At 33.8% G+C, this 21,880-nt stretch overlaps 1 protein-coding gene and 3 non-coding genes across 4 annotated transcripts; 3 read left to right on the top strand and 1 right to left on the bottom strand.

The window, feature by feature from the left end:
* The first annotated feature begins 2,957 nt into the window (after positions 1–2,957).
* Positions 2,958–3,029, top strand: Trnaa-ugc. The gene has a single exon. It is a non-coding gene; the product is annotated as a tRNA-Ala (tRNA).
* Positions 3,030–6,319: 3,290 nt separating this feature from the next.
* Trnaa-ugc lies at positions 6,320–6,391 on the bottom strand. Its single transcript has one exon. It is a non-coding gene; the product is annotated as a tRNA-Ala (tRNA).
* Positions 6,392–19,491: 13,100 nt separating this feature from the next.
* On the top strand, positions 19,492–20,625 carry LOC125051516 (3-oxoacyl-[acyl-carrier-protein] reductase FabG-like). The gene has a single exon (XM_047651878.1). The coding sequence runs from the start codon at positions 19,676–19,678 to the stop codon at positions 20,435–20,437; it is 762 nt and encodes a 253-aa protein (XP_047507834.1). The 5' UTR covers positions 19,492–19,675; the 3' UTR covers positions 20,438–20,625.
* A 395-nt stretch (positions 20,626–21,020) lies between these two features.
* Positions 21,021–21,092, top strand: Trnaa-ugc. The gene has a single exon. It is a non-coding gene; the product is annotated as a tRNA-Ala (tRNA).
* The last annotated feature ends 788 nt before the right edge of the window (positions 21,093–21,880 follow it).

Genomic DNA, 21,880 nt, shown 5'->3' with positions numbered 1-21,880 from the left:
GCCTAGTGAAATAGCAGAAATGTTAACATTAGAGCGTACTACATGGCATTTCATACCCCCACACGCTCCTAATTTTGGAGGTTTGTGGGAGGCTGGCGTACGTAGCACAAAAACACACCTTAAAAAGGTTATTGGCGATACCACTCTAACTTACGAGGAGCTCACAACTATGCTGACTCAAATAGAAGCCTGCCTTAACTCACGACCTCTGACTGTCTTAAGTGACAACCCTAATGATCCTCTCCCACTGACGCCTGGACATTTTTTGATCGGCGAACCTGTGCTTAATGTAGCTGACCAAAGTCATGCTTATGTAGACATCAGTTATCGCGATCGTTGGCGGTTAACACAAAAAAATGGTCACTGACTTCTGGAACCGATGGTCTAAAGAATATCTTGTAATTCTAAACAATAGGTACAAATGGAATGTTAAAAATAACTTAGAACCGGAAATTGATGATGTAGTTGTTATACAGGAGGATAATGTTCCTCCTGGTAACTGGATTATGGGTAGAATAGTTAAAAAGCATATCGGTCCCGACAATGTGACCCGGGTAGTATCGATCAAATGTAGAAGCGGAACGCTCAAAAGACCTGTATCAAAAATATGCATTTTAACTAAATAATTAGTCTATTTTTAATTGTTACTTTATTATTATAAATGTTCATTAGTCATTTAAAAGTGAAAATCAATTTATATATCAACTTACTATTGTTAACAAAAACCTTATTTGGAAATATGTAATAAACAAAATATACAAACTATGTAATACTTACCTGTTATGTATGTTTTTAAAAATTATTATATATACTGTGTTAGATGCCTGTGTACTTACTATACTACGCTATAATATACATATATTAATAGACTATAACATGTGAATTGTTGTGTAATGCTATATCCAACTATGTATGCAGACATATTACGGTGGGCGGTTTGTCTTATTTTTATGTACAATAGTCAATAAGCCATTTAAATATGATGAAAGACAATGTCTGATGCATACTATTGTGTCTTTCGTGAAACAATTGTATTGAACTATAGTTTGTAATTTTGTTAAGTGTTTATTTTTTCTTTTATGTTATTTCTTTTAAAGGACTGCGTCCTTTGGTGGGCGGCATGTCCAAATATGTATATACAGTCCACTACTCTTACTTAGTTAAAATAAAAGTGTCATACGATTCGCACGTGTTATTATTGCAGTTTATTTAATTTCAAGACCCTCAATCAATTAGTGATCAATTCTCAACTATAACTCCTTAACAACGTTACTTAAAAGAAAAACATCTTTTCAATTAAATCGTATATTTATCCACAAAATACAAATAATGTTTGTCTTGCTACTTGAAATGCTGGCTTTTATAAACATTTAATAAATATTGCACCTGTCAAATATATTGGGTATTCATAACATTTAATTGACGATTCATATTCGATACAGCTGTACACGAGGAAACCAACATCTTAAGGCCCTATCCCAGCACGAATTGCTGTGTCAGTGTCTCGGGGTGGACTGCGGTGCGCAGAGAGGCGCGTCGCGTCGGCCCGTAATAACAATTAGTTATGTAAAACATTAAATTTATGTAATTTTATCATTTTTTTTTCTGAAATGGATTACTTGGCTTGCGATTAAATATATCGTGTACATTTCAAAATAATGTTCCATATACATTTTCGTCATAAAATGAATTCAAAGTGTTAAAAATTGGGTATGTTTGGATTTTTTTTCTATCGAGCGAAGTTATTTAAATCGTGTATCGATCTTTCAAAATGGATACATAAACTACTTAACTCCACCATATATTTTTTCCATTCGCCCTACTTCAAGAAACGATGACGAAAAATGGAAAGAAACAATGTACTTTTTTGGAGTTTATCGATAGGACAAGTCCTTAAGGTTAACTTCACACTTTTTTGCATACTTAGAAAAAAAAGCACGGTAAAGGCTGGGCTAACTCTGTTCCCTGTAATTAATGGTACCTAAAAACCGCGCACGGTATTAAATATGCAAAATTTAATAATATAGTAATGCAGTATTAATTTAGGGTTAAATCCCTCAATGGGCGCGTGAAAGTATTTTTATGGGCGAGCGGAATGTCATCAGGGTGTCTTTGGCCGCCCTTTGACAACTCCATGATTTAATGCTCACTCTATTAAGAGATATTAGTATTATTATACATATTTTTAATCTGTAGTTATTTCGATGAAAACTATTTGTCAGAAAACAGTAAGATACAGCTGATAGACTATTTTATATCAATTTAATTTATTATTATATTTAAATATTATTATCTACGACTACAAGAACATTTGAATAGGTACACAATTGGAAATTTTGCCAAAAATATTATTTGATTTTTGGTCTTGAATTTCGCACTGTGCACCAATGTATTTTATTTCTATGAATAATTATTTATATGAAAGGTTAATATTAAATCATAAGGAAACAGTCAAAGGTAAAGAAGGGTGATCACCTCAATAAATAGAATTAGCAACGAGACGATTTTGCGGATAATTATTTTTATGATTTGAGACTATACAGTACGGTGAATGATAACTTGAAGAAACAGGAATCTCTTGTGTGAGACCCAAACTCGAAATTTAGCGCTAAGTATGACTTCCGTGTCTCAAATCCAATACGTTTTTAACACACAAGAGTTGCACTTACTCATTGCAGAATATACATATTGAATTTGTTATCTGACTCTGAGACTTGGAAGAAAAAGACAACCACGTGGGTTGGGTACAGAACTCTGACCACCAAAACGCCTGTTAAAATATGAATGAAACAGATGCGGAAATGTGTCCCCATTACCGCACTTGATACATTACGCCAGCAAGTGAGCAAAGCCTATTGATATTTAATTACACCCACTTGTTCATTACGCTTTTATTGTTTTTAAAACTGGTTTACATAATGACATTTATGGCTTATGTTTATATAACTTTCCATATCGGGGATGTAGCTCAGTGGTAGAGCGTTCGCTTTGCATGTGAAAGGCCCCGGGTTCGATCCCCGGCATCTCCAAACATATTTTTTTCGTGAAAGAATATGATTATGAAAGAACACATATGTAATGTATCATTCTATACAATTTACAATATTAATCAATAAGATAAGAGTGAAATCTTTTAAAAATTATATTTGTGTTGATATTCGTACAATAATTCGTCAATCTTAAATTGTTTTGCAATATTTTAGCCTAACAAAATCTACCAAGAAACCAAAATAATTACGATTAAACAGCTATATGATTATAGCACCTGAATCGTGATTTAAAAAAAAATAACTCACTTAACTAAACTTAATATCATTTAAAAAAAACAAACACGTGATGTGTTTGTTTTTTACACGCAATACTCGTCGAGCGAGTTTGCTTATCTTGCCGAAGCCGCGTACAAATTATTTGAAGAAGTCTTTTAAGTATGAGGGTGTACAATTATTTAATCAATTTAATTATCGTCTAAAATTGGAAACATTAGCGCGTTTAACCAATTCAAAAAGGCATTAAGGATAACTAACTGAATTAGCCTAGTAGACTAAAATTCGGCTAAAAGACGGCTGATTGCGACGTGTATCTCGTTCGTATATATATTATGTTTCCCATGTTAGTAAACATACATTTTTTGTAATGAGAAATAAAGTTCTTTAAACATTTTTTTATGGATCTGTTTATTTCTTCTTAACCTTTTTAAACACTCCAATTGCTTGAGATTTTTTATATATAAGCGAATTGTTAAGCAGCTACTCATAAACTGCGGTGTCTTGCTGCTACATTTTCGACTTCAGTGTAGAAACGCAATAAAATAACTTTCGTGAACAGAAATTTAACTCCATACGACATAAAACACGAAACGACTCGTAAAACTCAAAAACAAACATAATCTCACCAAACAGTGAAACAAATGTCAAACTCATCTAAAGTTCATTTACAAGTATCGACGGGCACAGTTAATAGGACACAGGGAATTAGCTATAAAAACTTTTATACGATACGCGGGGGAGAACTAGTGACGTTCTAATAATCCAGTAGCGCTACAACCCAACGTACATATTCTTTTTTGATAGACAATGTTCAGATTTTATTTGAACACTAGCTGACCCGGCAAACGTTGTTTTGCCATGTATATTAAACCTAGGAAACATTTTTTAGTTCAATAACTATCTACTATAATAAAAAAAATAGAGGTTGATCGAAGTGGGTAAAAATTAAGGGTTATATGTATTTGTTTAATGCCACATAATAAACTTTTTTTTTTTGGAATGGACACCCCTTATTCTCCGATTCTCAGACTTACTGAATATGCATAAAAAAATTATAAGAATCGGTCGAGCCGTTTCGAAGGAGTAGGTATGGAAACGAACGTGACACGAGAAATTTATATATTTTATTAGATTGACCAAAATGCTGACACGGCTTACGTGGTTGTTCTAAATTTTAACAGCTGAAGGTGCGCGATACACCAACACAAGAATAATATTATGTATGTGTGAATAGGTGTAAGCAGTATATTGTTTAATAACAAAATCAGATTCATTTCTCGCTTCCTGTCCTGGCGAAGACCTCTTCAAGCCTTTAATTATCGTGCTGAGCCTGCCCGATAGCTGGATACTCCGTGTATTACCTTAGGTCTCGGAGACATCCCGTACTTATTTATACATCCACTGTTTATGGGGTGGGGTACATCTGCGGTTTTTGGATCTGAGACATGCTAATTTTTTACGATGCGGACCTTCACTATACGAGCAAGTGTTAGATGCGCACATAGAAAGTCCATTGGTGCACAGCCGGTTATCGAACCTACGACCACAGGGATGAGAGTCGCACTCTGAGACACAACTAGGCAACACTGATCTCGTAATGTTCTACTCATCTTTAAAAATTTAATGACCTCTATTGTTTACTATGTCATTATGTTAATTAAAATGTACATATAATGTAATTAGGATTATTCTAGTATGCTAGTAGTAACAAGGGATATTTTAAGCTGTAAAATCAATTAAAGAGATTCAGACAAAAAGAACCAATCATAATTTCACCAGCCTAGTGAATAATTTAAAAATTGTGAATATATATCCTCGTCTCTGAAATCTCGTTATAAAAATAATTTAAACATCTCCAAACATTCCAAATCAAATCATTACAGTTCTAGAAGCATCGATGCTGCTGTATCATACAGTGAATTCCAGAAATATATATCTCATCGATAAAAGTGAACATCACATCACTAGCATACGCAATAACTCTTAGCCACACCTCATTTGCATTTCTTTATTGGATTGCGTAGAAATTGAGAAAAATTCGGGCACTCGGTTTTAATTACGAATATAGTAGTTACTTTTTTTGGATAGGCATGTATTTGATGCGGGAAATACCGCCCGTATATTTAAATATAGGCTTAAATGTCGTTCATAATAAATGCGATTCATGATCAAAACAATTTGACTGTGAGCTAAAAAGCTTTAGTACGAAAATAATTAGTACGCTTATTTCTTAAAAAGCCAGTCAAAGCCAAAGACGAAACGACGAACTGCTTGTTCTTGGCGGTGGAATTTTATATTCTCCTTTGACAATCAACAAACGATATTGAAAATAAAGTATTATGGAAAATGAGACTAAGCTTAACGTTTGTATAAAATAAACTAAGCCAGAATTGTAATTTATTATAAAAATAAATTTTATCGTAACTAATAAGTATTACAAAAAGTATAATTACTATTTTTTCTGTGACCTAGCTTCATAGAGAATTCACTAATGCAAAATTGCCTTCCTTAATGTTTCCTTCCTTTTCTTCTTAAAGAGTGTGCAGTTAAAAACTAGTACATAAATTACCCTAGAGCCTTTAATATAAAAGATTCACCTTAATGCTCGCAAAGTATAGCGGCTGTTCCAACGATGTATGGCGGCAAATCGCTGATGTATCGTGTAATCTGACGATTGCAACCGAATTGCCCATAAACTAAAGACTGGCAAATATATCTCTGTAGTTTATGTCATTATGATTTAGTTACTCTGTAATTATAACTTACGCGATTCGTAATCTTAGATTACCTTTAGTGTGACGAATTGTGCCTAGTAAGATAATAAGAAATATTATAATTTAAGTTGTATTTACTTCAACTATTAATAATTATTATTGACTCTAAAATGTAACTATCCATTGTCCACTCTTAAAGAGTTTTAATATGTAATACGCATTGTCAATGAATTTATCTTTCTAACCTTGCTTGTTTATATGTTGTGTAAATAAGAACATTATGTTTTCATTCTTTTCTTTTCTAGTCTTTTAGCAATTAATAAAAATTAAACAAAAGGTTGGAGATGCCGGGGATCGAACCCGGGGCCTTTCACATGCAAAGCGAACGCTCTACCACTGAGCTACATCCCCGATGAGGTTTTAGATACAAAAAGGCTGTAGCTGCTTTTTTACATTGCTTGTATACTGAATCAGTAAATATCTACTAACATAAACTTGTTTGTCCAAAAAAACTAAAATTATGTTCAAAACGTACCATACGTACCATACCATGAACAATGTTTTTTACAAAAATTACGTTGCAAAATATCAAGGTAAATGAAAAAAATCACACGAAATAAACTCGGAAATGAAAAAGCAAAACCAAAGCATTTTTCAAACCGTCCAATTTAAGTTGCTCGATTGAATTTCACACTTGATTTGGAAGAAGCCAAATCCTTCCGGTATTCGAATTCAGAACACATCTGTCAAATAATGGCGGGAAAACAGAACGGTGTTGCAGGCCTCAGTGAAGGGTCGCCATGTGTCAAACGGGAAATAGTTATTTATGGGCGCCATTCACAAATTGCATTCATGGCCGAATTGATATATCGGTATGTTTTATATGTAAATGTGATCTAGGATGAATGTCCTGCCCCACAAACGGATATCAAATGATTTAGATACAATTTACCTTTTGTTTAAGTTCTATCATATTATTAAAATCAAATAAGTTCATGAATGATTGTATAAATGTTACACATTATTTTGGACAAATTTATATATATTTTTTTTAATTATCTTTTTAACATTATCGAGTTAAACATACAATTTGCGTCGATAAATAAACTGAAATACTAAGTTCATACTTTAGTACTTATTTTTTAGTAAGAAAAATATAAGCAGCAGCAGTTAAACAATGTATTCATTGTACTATGCAGAATTGTCAACATTATAATAAATCGGTGAACAAAATAGATTCCAAAGTTATAAACAATGAGAAACATACATTGGTCACGTTTATCGTATAAATCAAACAAGTTCAGTAAATCATAGCAGTAAACTGTTCAAGAGGTCACTGTGGTCGCTAAACACGATTTTACAAATGTTTGAAATTATGTATAATATTTAAGAAAGTCAATTTTTGCTTTGTCTACCAAAGTATATTCTTAAAATATAGGCTTCTTATTATTATCTTTAATTGCTACATTTAAATTGGGAAGTAATATTATTACAATATTAATTACAATAAGCCGTTAAAACTAAACGTTAAAAATTTTTTTTTAATATAAATATATTAAAATTGTTTTTTTATTCATCTCATTATAGAGATTTTCAGAATAGAATGGGCACGTTTGAGACGTTCAAGATGTTTTGTCTCGTTTACGTTTACGTTTTACGCAGAATGGACGCCTTTGACATTGACGTATTATGAACACCTAATTTAACATGGGAACTTTAATTCCTGTACTACATGATACATGCTGTTTGTAATATGAAGTCTTAATTTTTAAATGATGATCATTATTAGTAGTCCTTTTGTTTTATTCTGCGTATGCTGTGAGTAGTTATCTTCTGGGGCTTGAGACAAAGTCATTTGTCGGCTAGCGTGACAGTAGCTCAGTAGTACCATGGCGTATTAATAAACGCGAGTTACGCAACAACTTTTAGTTAACCTATTTAGAATTTTCAGTGACTAAGAAGGCTAAATATATTATTGTCGCTGGTTACATAGTATGTTAAATTTGTTCTCCATTATTCCGACTGGTGCCTATAAGACTTGGGTGGTTCAGGTGACAAGGCGTAAGCTAAGCTAACGTATTTCTTTTTTTTAAATTGACGATAGATTTCGCCTGGCGTTAGAGTCTGCGACACCACTGCATTCCGATAGACGCGGCGCCAGCGCGGTGTACTAATATGTTGCTCGTGCTAGGCGTAATTTATCCCAACGTAACATAAACTAATATAAAATTCGCGACTAGCTACAACATTTGCTGTTGATGTTTTATCTTATAACTAATAAAATAATATTTCACTGTGTTTAAACAATTATAGTTATATGTTCAACAAATAGATGTCGCCTGTGGTTCCTTGAATCGCGGTATGTTTAAATTATTATAGTTTTATGTTGAACCAATAGATGTCGCCTGTGGTTCCTTGAATCGCGGTATCGTTATGATTCAAAAATAGTATAAGTATCTCAATTGTTTTTGTATTAAATAGTCTCAGCCTTGGGATTGGTGTTTTATTTTGTTCATGGTCATTCGTAGCCGGATACAGCAGTGATTGGAAACCCTAGTGTATAAAAAGTGTAAAATAAGTGATTGTGGTGTGTAAGTGTAAAGGTGACTAAAACTGTAAGTACTTTAAAACTTTGCCTAACAAATTGGAAGTCTAATAACGCAAGTAAAATAACTTAGAAAAATTAAGGCAAAAGTGGTTAACCACGGGGAATCCATGCCCGATTTTGCCTAAGTCGAAATTATTAGGTACACCAAACACTTAGAAAAATTTGCGATTTGGAACTTGGAAATTTTACAAGTGTAACTTAGAAAAATCACAATGGAATCACTTGTAAGAGTACAGAAAGATATTAACAAAACATTAAAAAGGGCTTATACAAATTTTAAGAAAACACCAAAAGATAGAATTACAGGAAGTTATTTGGAAACCAGATTGGAACAATTAGAAAAACAATGGTCAACATTTGAAGAGACACACAATAAATTAATATGTAACTATGGTGAGGAAGATTATGATGAATCGGATTACAGCTTGAAAGATGTATATGGAGAGACGGAAGATTTATATAGTGAATACAAAATTGATATAAAGGAAAAACTTACTAAATTTAAAAATAGCCCTATAGTTACGAGTGATGTAGTAAGCAACATTAACAGTGAAGTAAAATTACCTAGAATAACAATACCTACTTTTTCTGGCCACTATTCACAATGGACCACGTTTCGTGACCTGTTTAAGTCATTGATACACAGCAACAAATCGTTGCAAGCAGTGCAAAAGTTGCATTACCTAAAAAGTTACCTGACCGGTGAAGCCGAGCAGTTACTACGACATTTGCCGGTTACAAGTGAAAATTATGAACTATGTTGGAGTATGTTAGAACAACGTTTTAATAATAAGAAATTTATTACAAATAGTATTTTAAAAAGATTTTTTTCTCAAAAGAATATTGTTTCCGAATCTTCAAATGCTGTTAAAGAATTACTAGACACCACAAATGAATGTTTAAATGCATTGAAAAATATAGGAATAGTAACTGACAATTGGGATGTTATTGTTTTATATATTTTAAGTTCAAAATTAGATACTAAGTCTAGAGAGTTATGGGAAACTAAAATTTGTAATTTAACAGATGAATTGCCAACATTAAATCAGTTTTTTGAATTTTTAGAGCAAAGGTTTAGGTCACTTGAATTTTTAATAAACAAACCAGTCAAAAGCACTCAATCTCATCATGTAACTTTTAAGGAAAAATCAAATTGTGTCTTTTGTTCAGATAGTACGCATAAAATAGGAAATTGTAAGAAATTTGCTAAGGGTAACCTTAAAACACGTCGTGAGTTTGTTCAAAGTTCCGCCTTATGCTTCAACTGTTTAGGTGCTAATCATTCGGTTGAGGCGTGTCGTTTGCCCACCAGGTGTAAGATTTGCAAACGAAAACACCATTCACTTTTGCATTACAACGCTAGTGTATCAACAGATAATGTATCAGCTAACAACCAATCACCAGAAGATATCAATGTTGTTGCAACGGCAACAACATCGAGACCAGACGAGACCAACATTGAAAATATTACCACTTGTTTTACTAATACCAGAAAACAAGTTCTATTGGCAACAGCCCTCGTAAGGGCCAACAATAATTCTGGATCAAGTATGACACTGCGAGCCTTATTAGATCAGGGCTCACAGGCTTCATTTATTACGGAGTCTGCAGTCCAGTTACTGGGGCTAAAGAAAATCAAAAGCAACAGTGTCATATCTGGAGTTGGAGGTGACGGCAATGCCCCACTTGATTCCAAATATGTAGTGCAGATTAATCTGCAATCAATTCAAGATGAATCATTTACTATTTGTGTAACAGCTCATGTTCTTAAAAAACTAACTTCATTCCTCCCTGTAAAGGAATTCGTTGTCCATCTGTGGCCAAATCTACCAAGGATGAAGTTAGCAGATCCAAATTTTAACAAACCAAGTCATATTGATATGTTGCTTGGTGCTGATGTCTATTGTCAAATCATAGCTGAGGGTCTAATGAGAGGACCACCAGGAACACCAATAGCTCAGAACACTAGGCTAGGTTGGATCTTATCTGGAAAAATTGAGAACGATCATCACGACCAACATGGTTTGGGTTGCGAAAACATATTAACAATGCACACTCAAATTAACAATGATGATTTTAACCTTAAACAATTTTGGGAACTTGAGTCTGATAACTTTAACCTTAAAAGAACTCACCTCACTCATGAAGAACAAAGATGTGAAGACATCTATAAAGAAACCACGAAGCGAGATCCATCAGGAAGTTATATCGTTAAACTCCCATTCAGAGATGTCGATCCGAGCTGCAAATATGGTAATTCACGTGAGATAGCAATTAAACGATTCTTAATGTTAGAAAAGTGTTTATTGAAATCACCAGATTTAAAGAAATCATATACAGATGTAATATCAGAGTATTTGAAGTTGGGACATATGGAGTTAGTACCTATAGAAGAAATTGACAAAAAAGAAACGGTTTACTTACCTCATCACGCGGTCGTTAGAGCTGATAAATCGACGACTAAACTCAGAGTTGTTTTCGATGCATCCTGTCGAGACCAGAACGGTGTATCACTGAATAGTGATTTGATGGTCGGACCGGCGCTACAGCCTGACTTACGTCACATTGTTTTAAGATGGAGGCTACATCCTATTTGTCTGGTTGCCGACATAATCAAAATGTACCGTCAAGTGAGGGTAACAAGAGAAGATGTAGACTATCAACGTTTAGTGTGGCGCACAGACACTACAGAAGATTTACAGCATCTTCGCCTTTTACGTGTCACTTTTGGTACTGCGTCTGCTCCTTACCTTGCAGTTCGAACTTTGCAGCAGGTAGCACACGATGAAGGAGGAGAGTATCCCGTCGCATCTGAAAAAATCTTAAAGGATTTTTACATGGATGATTTGCTTACTGGGTGTGAATCAGTTTCAGAAGGAAAGCAATTATTTAACGATATTACCAACCTACTAAAGACAGGCGGCTTCGAACTCCAAAAGTGGTCAAGCAATGATGAAAATCTGTTAAAGGAAATAAATAAAGAAGGTTTAGACTTAGATATTAATGTAGAACTGAAATCAAATGAAATAGTTAAAATTTTAGGACTTACCTGGAATCGACGAAACGACGACTTCGAATACTCCGTGCAACTACCTCCAATCAGCATACCTGTAACAAAAAGAAAGGTTATATCGGATATTGCAAGGCTATACGACCCAATGGGATGGATAGCTCCAGCAATTGTGAAAGCAAAAATATTAATACAAAAATTGTGGCTTTCAGGCATCGGATGGGATCAAGAATTACCAAATAATTTACTTGATTATTGGATTACTTACCGTGAGGAACTCCTGGAACTTACCAAATTTCGACTCCCACGCTGGATAAGTACTAAAGCAGATGTCACACTGGAGCTCCATGGGTTTAGCGATGCTTCAAATGAAGCTTATGCTGCTGTAATTTATGTTCGGGTAGTTGATGGGTCTGGAAATGTTCATGTCCATCTGATAACGTCTAAAACAAGGGTAGCACCAATCAAACAAGTTAGTATTCCAAGGCTCGAACTGTGTGGAGCTGTTTTACTGGCCAAGTTGTTACAAGAAGTTGCAGAAGTTCTGCACGTACCAAAGGATAAACTTCATGCTTGGACTGATTCCACGGTTGTGCTAGCTTGGTTAAGTAGCCATCCCAGTCGATGGAAAACTTTCATTGCTAATCGTGTTTCGGAGATTTTAGACATTTTAGACGCAACTCAGTGGTCACATGTTTCATCTACCGACAATCCAGCAGATTGTGCCTCTCGGGGAGTGACACCATCAGCTTTAGTAAACATGGAAATGTGGAGAACTGGTTCCCCCTGGCTACAAAATAAAGTTATCAATTACGAAAGGAAACCCATACCAGACACTAATTTAGAAGAAAAAGGTGTGAAGGCATGCCATGTGGTGGATAGTAGTCAAAACATTTTTTGGACAAATTTTTCGACTTTAAGGAAATCATTGAGAGTATTTGCTTACTGTAGAAGGTTTATAAACAAATTAAAGCGACCTGAAGAGAGTTTTCCTATATGGTTAACTAATAAAGAACTAAATCAAGCATTACATATTATTATAAAAGCATGTCAGAATGAGTACTTTTTTCTGGAAATCAATGATTTAAGAAATAATAAACCAATTTATAAGAAAAGTAAACTTACCGTATTGACTCCTTTTCTGGATCGTGAAAGTATCATGCGAGTTGGTGGTCGTCTTGAAAGAGCTGACTTCAACATAGACAAAAAACATCCAGTGATTTTGCCGTCAAAATCACATCTTACCGACTTGATCATAGCGGACGCCCATGAAAAAACTTTGCATGGCGGGCCGCAATTAATGATAAACTATATTCGGTCCAAATACTGGATTTTAGATATTAAAACTCGTACAAAGTTATTCGTTCGAAATTGTGTTCGATGTGTACGATACGCTGCACAAGCAAGAGACCAACTTATGGGACAGTTACCTCCTTCACGTGTAACTCCAATTCGTCCTTTTCATCGAAGCGGCCTGGATTATGCGGGTCCTATTTTAATAAGAACATCCAAAGGTAGAGGCCATCGAGCATACAAAGGATATGTATGTTTGTTTGTGTGTATGGCAACTAGAGCAGTACATTTGGAGGTTGCAAGCGACCTTACAGCGCAAGGATTTTTGGCCGCATTCAAGCGTTTCGTGGCCAGACGTGGGCATTGTGCTGACCTATACAGTGATAATGGTACAAATTTTGTAGGTGCCGCACGCGAACTCAAAACATTGTGGTCCCAAGAGAAGTCATCATTGGCAATAGAAATTGCTGAGAGTTTGGCAACAAATGGAACAACATGGCATTTTATTCCACCTCATGCTCCACATTTCGGTGGATTATGGGAGGCTGGAATAAAATCCACCAAACACCACCTAAAACGAGTGATAGGTACTCAGACGTTGACCTTTGAAGAGATGAGCACTCTTCTGTACCAAATAGAAGCCTGTCTCAATTCCAGACCATTGTCACAATTAAGTGTGAACTCACAAGATCCTACACCTCTTACCCCAGGACATTTTCTTGTCGGCGAGCCATTGGTTTTGGTGCCGGACAGCAATTATGAAACCTCATCGGTTTCTTCACTAAAGCGCTGGCAGCTAACGCAACAGTTGCTGCAGCATTTTTGGCGTAGGTGGTCAAATGAATATCTCACGCAGTTCATGCAACGTTACAAATGGGCACATCAAAAACCAGAACCGAATGTTGGTGATATTGTTTTAGTTCGAGAGGATAATCTTCCTCCAGCAAAATGGTTATTAGGGATTATAACGGATAAACATGCAGGTTCGGACAATATTACTAGGGTTGTTAGTCTTAAATGTAAGGATGTTATCGTTAAGCGTCCTATAACCAAATTATGTGTATTGCCTGTGACGAAGTAAGATATTTGGGTAAATCTGATGTTATCGTTTTTTTATTTTATTTTGTTGTTGTATAATATAATAGGTATGTTGTCACTTCTAGCTACTGTGAAAGACTTGTACGAACTTTTTAAACTCTATTACAGTCCACTACGATTACTTGTTTACAGTTTATTCACGGTGGGCGGAGGTGATGTACATTCTGTCCATGGTGGGCGGTATGTTTAAACAATTATAGTTATATGTTCAACAAATAGATGTCGCCTGTGGTTCCTTGAATCGCGGTATGTTTAAATTATTATAGTTTTATGTTGAACCAATAGATGTCGCCTGTGGTTCCTTGAATCGCGGTATCGTTATGATTCAAAAATAGTATAAGTATCTCAATTGTTTTTGTATTAAATTGTCTCAGCCTGGGGATTGGTTTTATTTGTACACACTGTCTCTAACTAATATAAAAGACAACGTCTGTCTGAGCATATCGGTGACAGTGATCAGGTATCAAATTTTACAAGCCCATATATTCAGATCTTTTTCTTTGGCTTCTTTAAGCTTGGCTTTTTTCCCTTAGGCATAGATAAAAGTTTATGAAACAAATTCAATGTACCTACTCTACATCAATGATTAATATCAGATAATTTTACAATAATCCTCATCGTGATTCCAAAAATCGGTCATCGTGATTTAGTTCCATAATATCGCAATCGCTAACATGTGTATCTTACATTTCACTATCAGAATCAGTGTCGCCATCACTCGTTGTTGATATTATGAATATCTCCATTTTCCCATCAATCAGTCCATTGTTTCGATCGGATTTAAGTCGCAATGGTAGTTTTACCACTTCGTAATTGTGTTACTTCAACAATTCATCGACTGTATAAACCGTTGTTCTTTGTTGATTTTAATGATATCATATATCATAAATGTCCTGCATTTCTGTTTTAAAGCTTACCATTGTAGGTAGTTTATTTATCTGGGTGCAGTGACATGGTGCATTGTCCACCAATGATTTTTCAGGCAGGTTAGGTACGCCTTCTCAGCTATCCAATTCATAAAGTTTTTGAGTATTCATGTCGTCGTGATAATCGGCTGATTGCGATTGTGAACAAAATATCAAAAGCGCATTATCAACGAACCCTTGCTCAGAATCAGGGCCGCGCCGCCCATGTGTGCGAAGTGTGCGGTGCACACAGGCGCTAAGACAATGAGGGCGCCGCCACCGAAATTATTTATGTTACACTACAATATTCTTACATACGTTTGAAGTGTCATTTTACGCTTTGGGTTTTAGTTTACGTTAATTACTCAGAGCTTATTAGCGAATCAAAAGAAAGGCCGCTGCGCCGTGTTTTTTGAGTGTGTTTGTCTTATAATTTCAATTATATGCCGACATACCTTAATAAAATCCAAAATGAACTAATCTTTATACTCGGTAAACAAATTCAACATTTTGTTTTAAATTTATGTCGAATTAATAAATATTTTTCAATAATACTGGATTGTACTCCTGACGTTTCACACGAAGAGCAAATTAGTATGATAATAAGGTTTGTCAATTTTAACATGGAAACTATAAAGTTGGAAATAAGAGAGTATTTCCTTGCTTTCTGTCCAATTATAGATGCAACTGGCGCTGGAGTAACGTCATTTATAATAGAAAAACTAAATTAATTTGGACATAAACAAATTGTCCCCTACAAGGCTATGATAGTGGCTCAAATTTGCGCGGTAAGAATATTGCTGGATTTAAATCCCAGCTCTTTTTACCTACTGTGCGCTAGCCATAGTTTAATTTAATAGTAAACGACTCTGCCAACCTCAATCATCACACGACTGGGTTTTTTAATATTGTGCAAGAATTATATAAATAGTTTTCGTCCTCTACTAAAAGATGGGATTTATTAAAAAAATATCTCATAAATCAGTTAGATATAACATCATAAATAAAGTATGTAACAATTTAATTCGCGTTTTTGGTATTTTTCACGACATTTAGCAAGCGGACGGACCTACTTAAGAAAATATTATTTAAGTAATTATATTAAACCAAAGAACATGTTTCTTTCGGTCAAAATAACAAAAAATAAAATATACATTGAAACTTGAAGATTCGTAAAAATAGGCCGAAAACCTTAAACTAGGCTCAAAGGCCGGCAACACACCCACTAAAAATGTCTATGGGCTGCGATGACTGTCCGTTTTGGCTGTCCCGCTGGCTTGTTTGTCCCCCTATAAAAAAAATAGGAGGTGCTTCATGGGTTTCGCACACAGGCGCTGCCGGGGGTCGGCGCGGCCCTGCTCAGAATGTGCAATCATGAAACGTTTTCCAGCTGATTCAGACACCAAGAACCAACAACTAGAGTAATGGTAATGGTGGGACGAATGTAGGTTTAATCCATGAATACCACACTCTTGTCCACTAATCAATAGTCTCTCATTCTTTCGATATACCTTGCACCTATTCTTTTTAATATCCATCGTAATTTTATTATTGCTTCCTTAAAAACCCATGTCTCATTTTGGTTCCAGGTGCAGTTTATTTACAGTAGGCAACTCTTTCTTCACAACATAGAGGAAATTCATTTTCTGATGGATAGCACATAAATCCATATAATTCAAATATTTTTTTCTGGATTGCGGATTTTCCCAGGAGTAACAATTTTTGAAGTGCTTGCTGCAACTTTTCCTTCTTTTGTAATATTATATACGTTTTTACAGAAACGTCTGAAACAATAAAAATATTGATAATCGCGCTGGTGGAATTCAACACTGTAATCATATTTTACCTATTCTTAAGCAACCCTCAAATGTACCTGTCATGGCAGCGACTCTCGTTTGAACATACTCCAAAAGTATCAAAACGGCTCTATTCCTCTTCTCCATCTCACAAAAATCCTTCACTTTCAAAAGCATCTCCCGAGCTGCATTTTCACTACTTTAGGCTCCATAATCACTCTGATTCCCGCACAAACGCTAAAAGTAATAGTGTTCTGTGAACGCACCCTTCACAAACGACAAGATGGCGGAGCTGTCAAATTTAGTTCCATTCCAGGTTTCCCGTCGGCAATAAGCGGTGGCTATGGATGTGAGATTAATGAAAAGAATCGATTAAATAAAAGTCATTTTTTCTTTATTAAATTTTAATCGATTTCCTAAAATCGATTTTATTAGAAATAAATAATCGATTTCTGCGAAAAAATCTAATTTTTCTGTTTTTTTTTTAAATCTGCATGCTTTTCATATTCTAATAATAAACCTAAGAGATTCATATAATCAATTTATTAAGTTAAAAATCAAATAAAACGATATGAATAAAAAAATAACCAATTCAAAACTTAAACTCAAAGCGAAAGTTTCTTTAAAGTTTCAAGATAAGAAATAAGGAATAGAAGGAAGGAAGGTACAAGAATAACAAATATTTTATCATTATTGATACAAATTTTCAGTACCGTTTAACATTTTATTATAATAAAAATGAAATGATAAGCATCCCAACAAAATAACAACCTTACTGTCTCAAAAACTAAAATATAAATCAAATCAAAAAAGAAAATTACCATAAATGTCCATTATTTTTATTTATATTTGACTAGTTTTAAAATAAAGTACATATAATTAAAAAACTAAACGACTATGTTGTAGTCTCAAAAGCAAAATATAAAACAAATCTTTCGTTAATTTAAAAAAGTTTAAACAATAAAAAGATGAAAAATAATTTTTGCCACTAATTTTCAGTCTCGTTTCGTATGAGTAGCATTAAAATAAAATGAATCTATAAGTAAAAAAGCTAAACGACAACGTTAAAGTATTGTCACAAAATCTTCAAAAATTTTACTTAAAATTTAAATAAATTTTCAGGTAAGCAGTTTAAAAATAATAATTTTGATAATCTCTTTCCTAAAATACGGTTTCGTGTTTTCGTGACTATATTTCCCGCTTTGAAATATAATCTTCCAGATGGAGCAGAAGTGACGATGACAGAGCGATGCTTGCGAGCCAATTCGGTTAGCTTAAACGTCCCTTCAGAGCTCTTCCAGGCATTGAGAAGATCTATCTATCATAAGATCCGATAGTGGTGCCGCAACGTATAGGTCCAATTTGGTATTTTTTACCATTAATGGGTTAGATGCCAAGGCCATTATTTTTTCGTGATGAACCTGCCATAAATCTTGTCCTTCGACCGTCGTTTTTGATGAAACAAATAGCTCTGTTTATGAAAATCGATTTAAACACGTAATTTAAATTGATTATTATTACTATGAAAATCGATTATAAGAAAATAATAATCGATTTAAATAAAAATGGATTATTTTTCGTCGTTATTTTGGCCCCACTGTTTGTCTCTTAAATAATAAATACAATACATATTATAATTTAATTATATTTATTATTCATGTGCTTTACAAAGATTATTCAAATACGAAGGTTAGATCAGCACATAACCTTGTGAATATTATAGAATGTCGTAATCGTCAGAAAATTTATTATTAATTTACTTATATAAAAAGTAATAAATCAATAAGCGTATTTAGAGATTTTCAAAAAAAATTGCAATTTAAAATATTTTTTTTAAAACTATTGAATTTTTTTTGTTCTCTTATACAACTTTGTTATTTTTATATAAAATAGACCAGATTTTTAGGATAATTAATTTGGTATTAATTTACTTCTTTCAAAATAGTAAAATACGAAATTTAGCGAAAAAACCTTGGGAACCATTCCTCTTTAGTGGAATTTGGAAAGTTACTAGTATGGATTTTCATTTTAAATATAAATATACTAATAATAACATAATTACAAGAATAAGTATCAAATAAAACGAGTGAATACTATCCTAAATAAACACTACCAAGAAACTGACTTAAATCAGTTCAAATAATGCACCACTAGAATGCGCTGACGGACTTATAAAACGCGCTATCGTTGTTATTTTTAAATAGCGGAAACTACACAGACTATAGCAAGCGTTACTTCCGTCAGAAAAAAAGTCTGAGTCTCCCTAGTCGCGCCTAAAGAAGTTTTAGTCTTCAATATTTCAATAAACAAAACGCGTGGTTCCTGCTTACAAGCCAACTGAAAACTAGCTTCGCGTTCGCCGGCCACATGAAGTTACAAGATACACAAGCCAGGATAGTAAAATCAGTAGTGGGGAGCGCTACTATCCTCAAAAATAGAACTCCATAGTCCATCCTATTAAAAACTATCCTGGCTTGTAAACTACCTTACTAGCTCAGAAATGTAGCTAGTTTACACGAAGCCAGAAGTACTAGCATGCTAGCTTACTGACACTAGCTTGCTATCCTAGCTTGTAAAACTAGCCTCGTGTAATTCGAGCATAATACATAATAATAAGTAGTACTTAACGGCGAAGGGAATTATCTCATGAAACGCACTATTTATATTATGCAATATTGTCTCAAGCCCATAGTCATGTAACTATTTATAAAAAAAGTTGCTGGCATCGTCACTGGATCTGTGGCTGTCATTATGGCATATTCAATTTAAATCATATGAGGAACCGATTTATAAAATATGACAAAATATAATAATTAATATAGCGCACTCTTGTACATTGCACAAAGCACATAGTGACCTGAAGGCTGAAACCGGCTAAAGTGAATCTGAATACTTGGTATACTAGTGCGTCAAATACAGATATAGCACTTTAGTGAGTCATATTACCTTCGTTCGTTTTCGTCAATTTATTTTGATTAACAAAACATGGATTTTAACGATAAAGTTGTACTAATTACTGGAGCCAGTTCAGGGATAGGTGCTTCTATTGCTATTCATCTATCAAAATTATCCGCAAAGTTAGTGCTAGTTGGAAGAAAAGAGCCCAATTTAAAAAAGATTGCGCTATACTGTGAAAAAGCAAAAGGAATAAAACCACATACTATTATAGCTGATGTATCAGATGCAGGTGATTTAGAAAGAATCTTAAATGAAACAATTGAGGAATTCGGCAAATTAGATGTCTTAGTGAACAATGCGGGAGTTTTAGCCATGGGAGGAATTAAGAAAACAGACATGGAAAGTTTTGACAGAGTTATGTCTATTAACACTCGTGCTGTGTTTCAGCTAACTATGCTGGCTACACCGCATTTAATTGCAAGTAAAGGATGCATTATTAACATGTCTAGTATTGTAAGTACCAGGCCGAATACAATGATGCTTGCATACAATATGTCTAAGGCAGCCATAGATCAATTCACAAAATGTGTTGCCTTAGAATTAGCACCAGATGGGGTAAGGGTTAACTCTGTCAACCCTGGCTTTGTTAAGACAAATCTTATAAAAGATAGTGGTCTGACAGAAGATCAAATTGATTTGGTTGTTAAGAATATGGCACAGAGTAACCCACTGAAAAAAATAGTTGAGGCTAACGAAGTAGCAGCATTAGTAGCATTTCTTGCCAGCGATCAAGCTAAGAGCATCACAGGATGTTGTTATCCAATAGATAGTGGAAAACTTTTAGTGTAGAAATATTTAGACCACTTTATAGTGACAAATATTATGTAGTCACTTTAATAGATATTAATTAATAAATTATTATCTTTGTTGTAAAATTCCTATTATATTTTTGAAGGACAAGTTAAACCTACAATACATATAGATACCTTAAATTATTTTATTTAAATATGTAAAAAAATTATACATATAATTGTTGACTTATTTTTTTATTTCCTACTACCTGCTCTTGTGTTCTATTATCAAATATTTTTTCTTCATGAAACATAACTTGATCTATATCCATTACATCAAATGAAATTTATAACAATAAAAAGGGTTAGCTTCTTGATACTTATAATTTCATAGACATGAAAGAAAAAATTAAATCTGTTAATTATCCTTGGACCTTCAAATTGTGCTTTGTTTTCAGAAGCATATTTATTGTATGTACTTTTTGGCACCTTGATACAAAAGCGCACGAATATAAAAAATGTATAGGGTTCCGTTTGTCATCAAACTGTTTTATGAAAGCGTCGCAATTTCAAATTGCTAATTAAAAATCGAGACCAAATAGATTTAATATTAGTTCAAAGTTTACGACTCGGTCATCAACGGGGATGTAGCTCAGTGGTAGAGCGTTCGCTTTGCATGTGAAAGGCCCCGGGTTCGATCCCCGGCATCTCCATGTCTTCTTTTTTTTTTAATTAAAACACTGCATTTTTCGTTTCCACTTTCATATAATTTCATAAAATCAGATCAAAATTAGACAAGACACTTAAGATAATTTTCTTAACCAAATCAATGGTTATTTTGTTCAACTTTAATCAAATAAATCCTTTACAATGGTAAATGTAACCAAACAAATGCCACAGAAATGTAGGAATGTCATAAATACAAAACGAAGTTAAAGATGTGTAAGAGACAAAATTTAATAACAATACAAGTTAAACACTAAAAAAAAATAGTAAATAACTGCCAGCCGAAAATTATTTCGTGATAATTAGATTTTTTCAAGCACGATTAATGCGAGTTTTATTTGACTGCCAGTTTCTTGCCCAGAAGATTTTTTTTTCAAAAATACTTTATATGAAATCCATTTAAAATTAAGTAATAGTTTAGTAATAAATTTCTTCAGAATTTCATACGTATATACTCCGACGTTTCTCCCTAAAACAAAGTACACTAGCAACACTAGGTGTATCTTGAACACAATGTTATTAAACCAAATCAATTTTCGTTGCTGATTTTGTACCCCTAAATTGTTGGATTACAGAGGAAAACAGTATATGTATTTAAATATAAGTATTTAAATACTTTAATATTGTTCATTTCCATGACTAGGGCGATTTTAAAATAATTGCTACTATAAATAATTCCATCAACTTATGTGGGCCTTATGAAAGGTTTAGTTTTGGATTATTAAATTTTTAAAGCAATGAAAATTGATTTAATGACTTTATATCTAACGACATT

This window comes from Pieris napi, chromosome 8, assembly GCF_905475465.1.
Source record: "Pieris napi chromosome 8, ilPieNapi1.2, whole genome shotgun sequence".
NCBI lineage: Eukaryota > Metazoa > Arthropoda > Insecta > Lepidoptera > Pieridae > Pieris > Pieris napi.
This window is presented reverse-complemented; position numbering and strand designations above follow the sequence as displayed.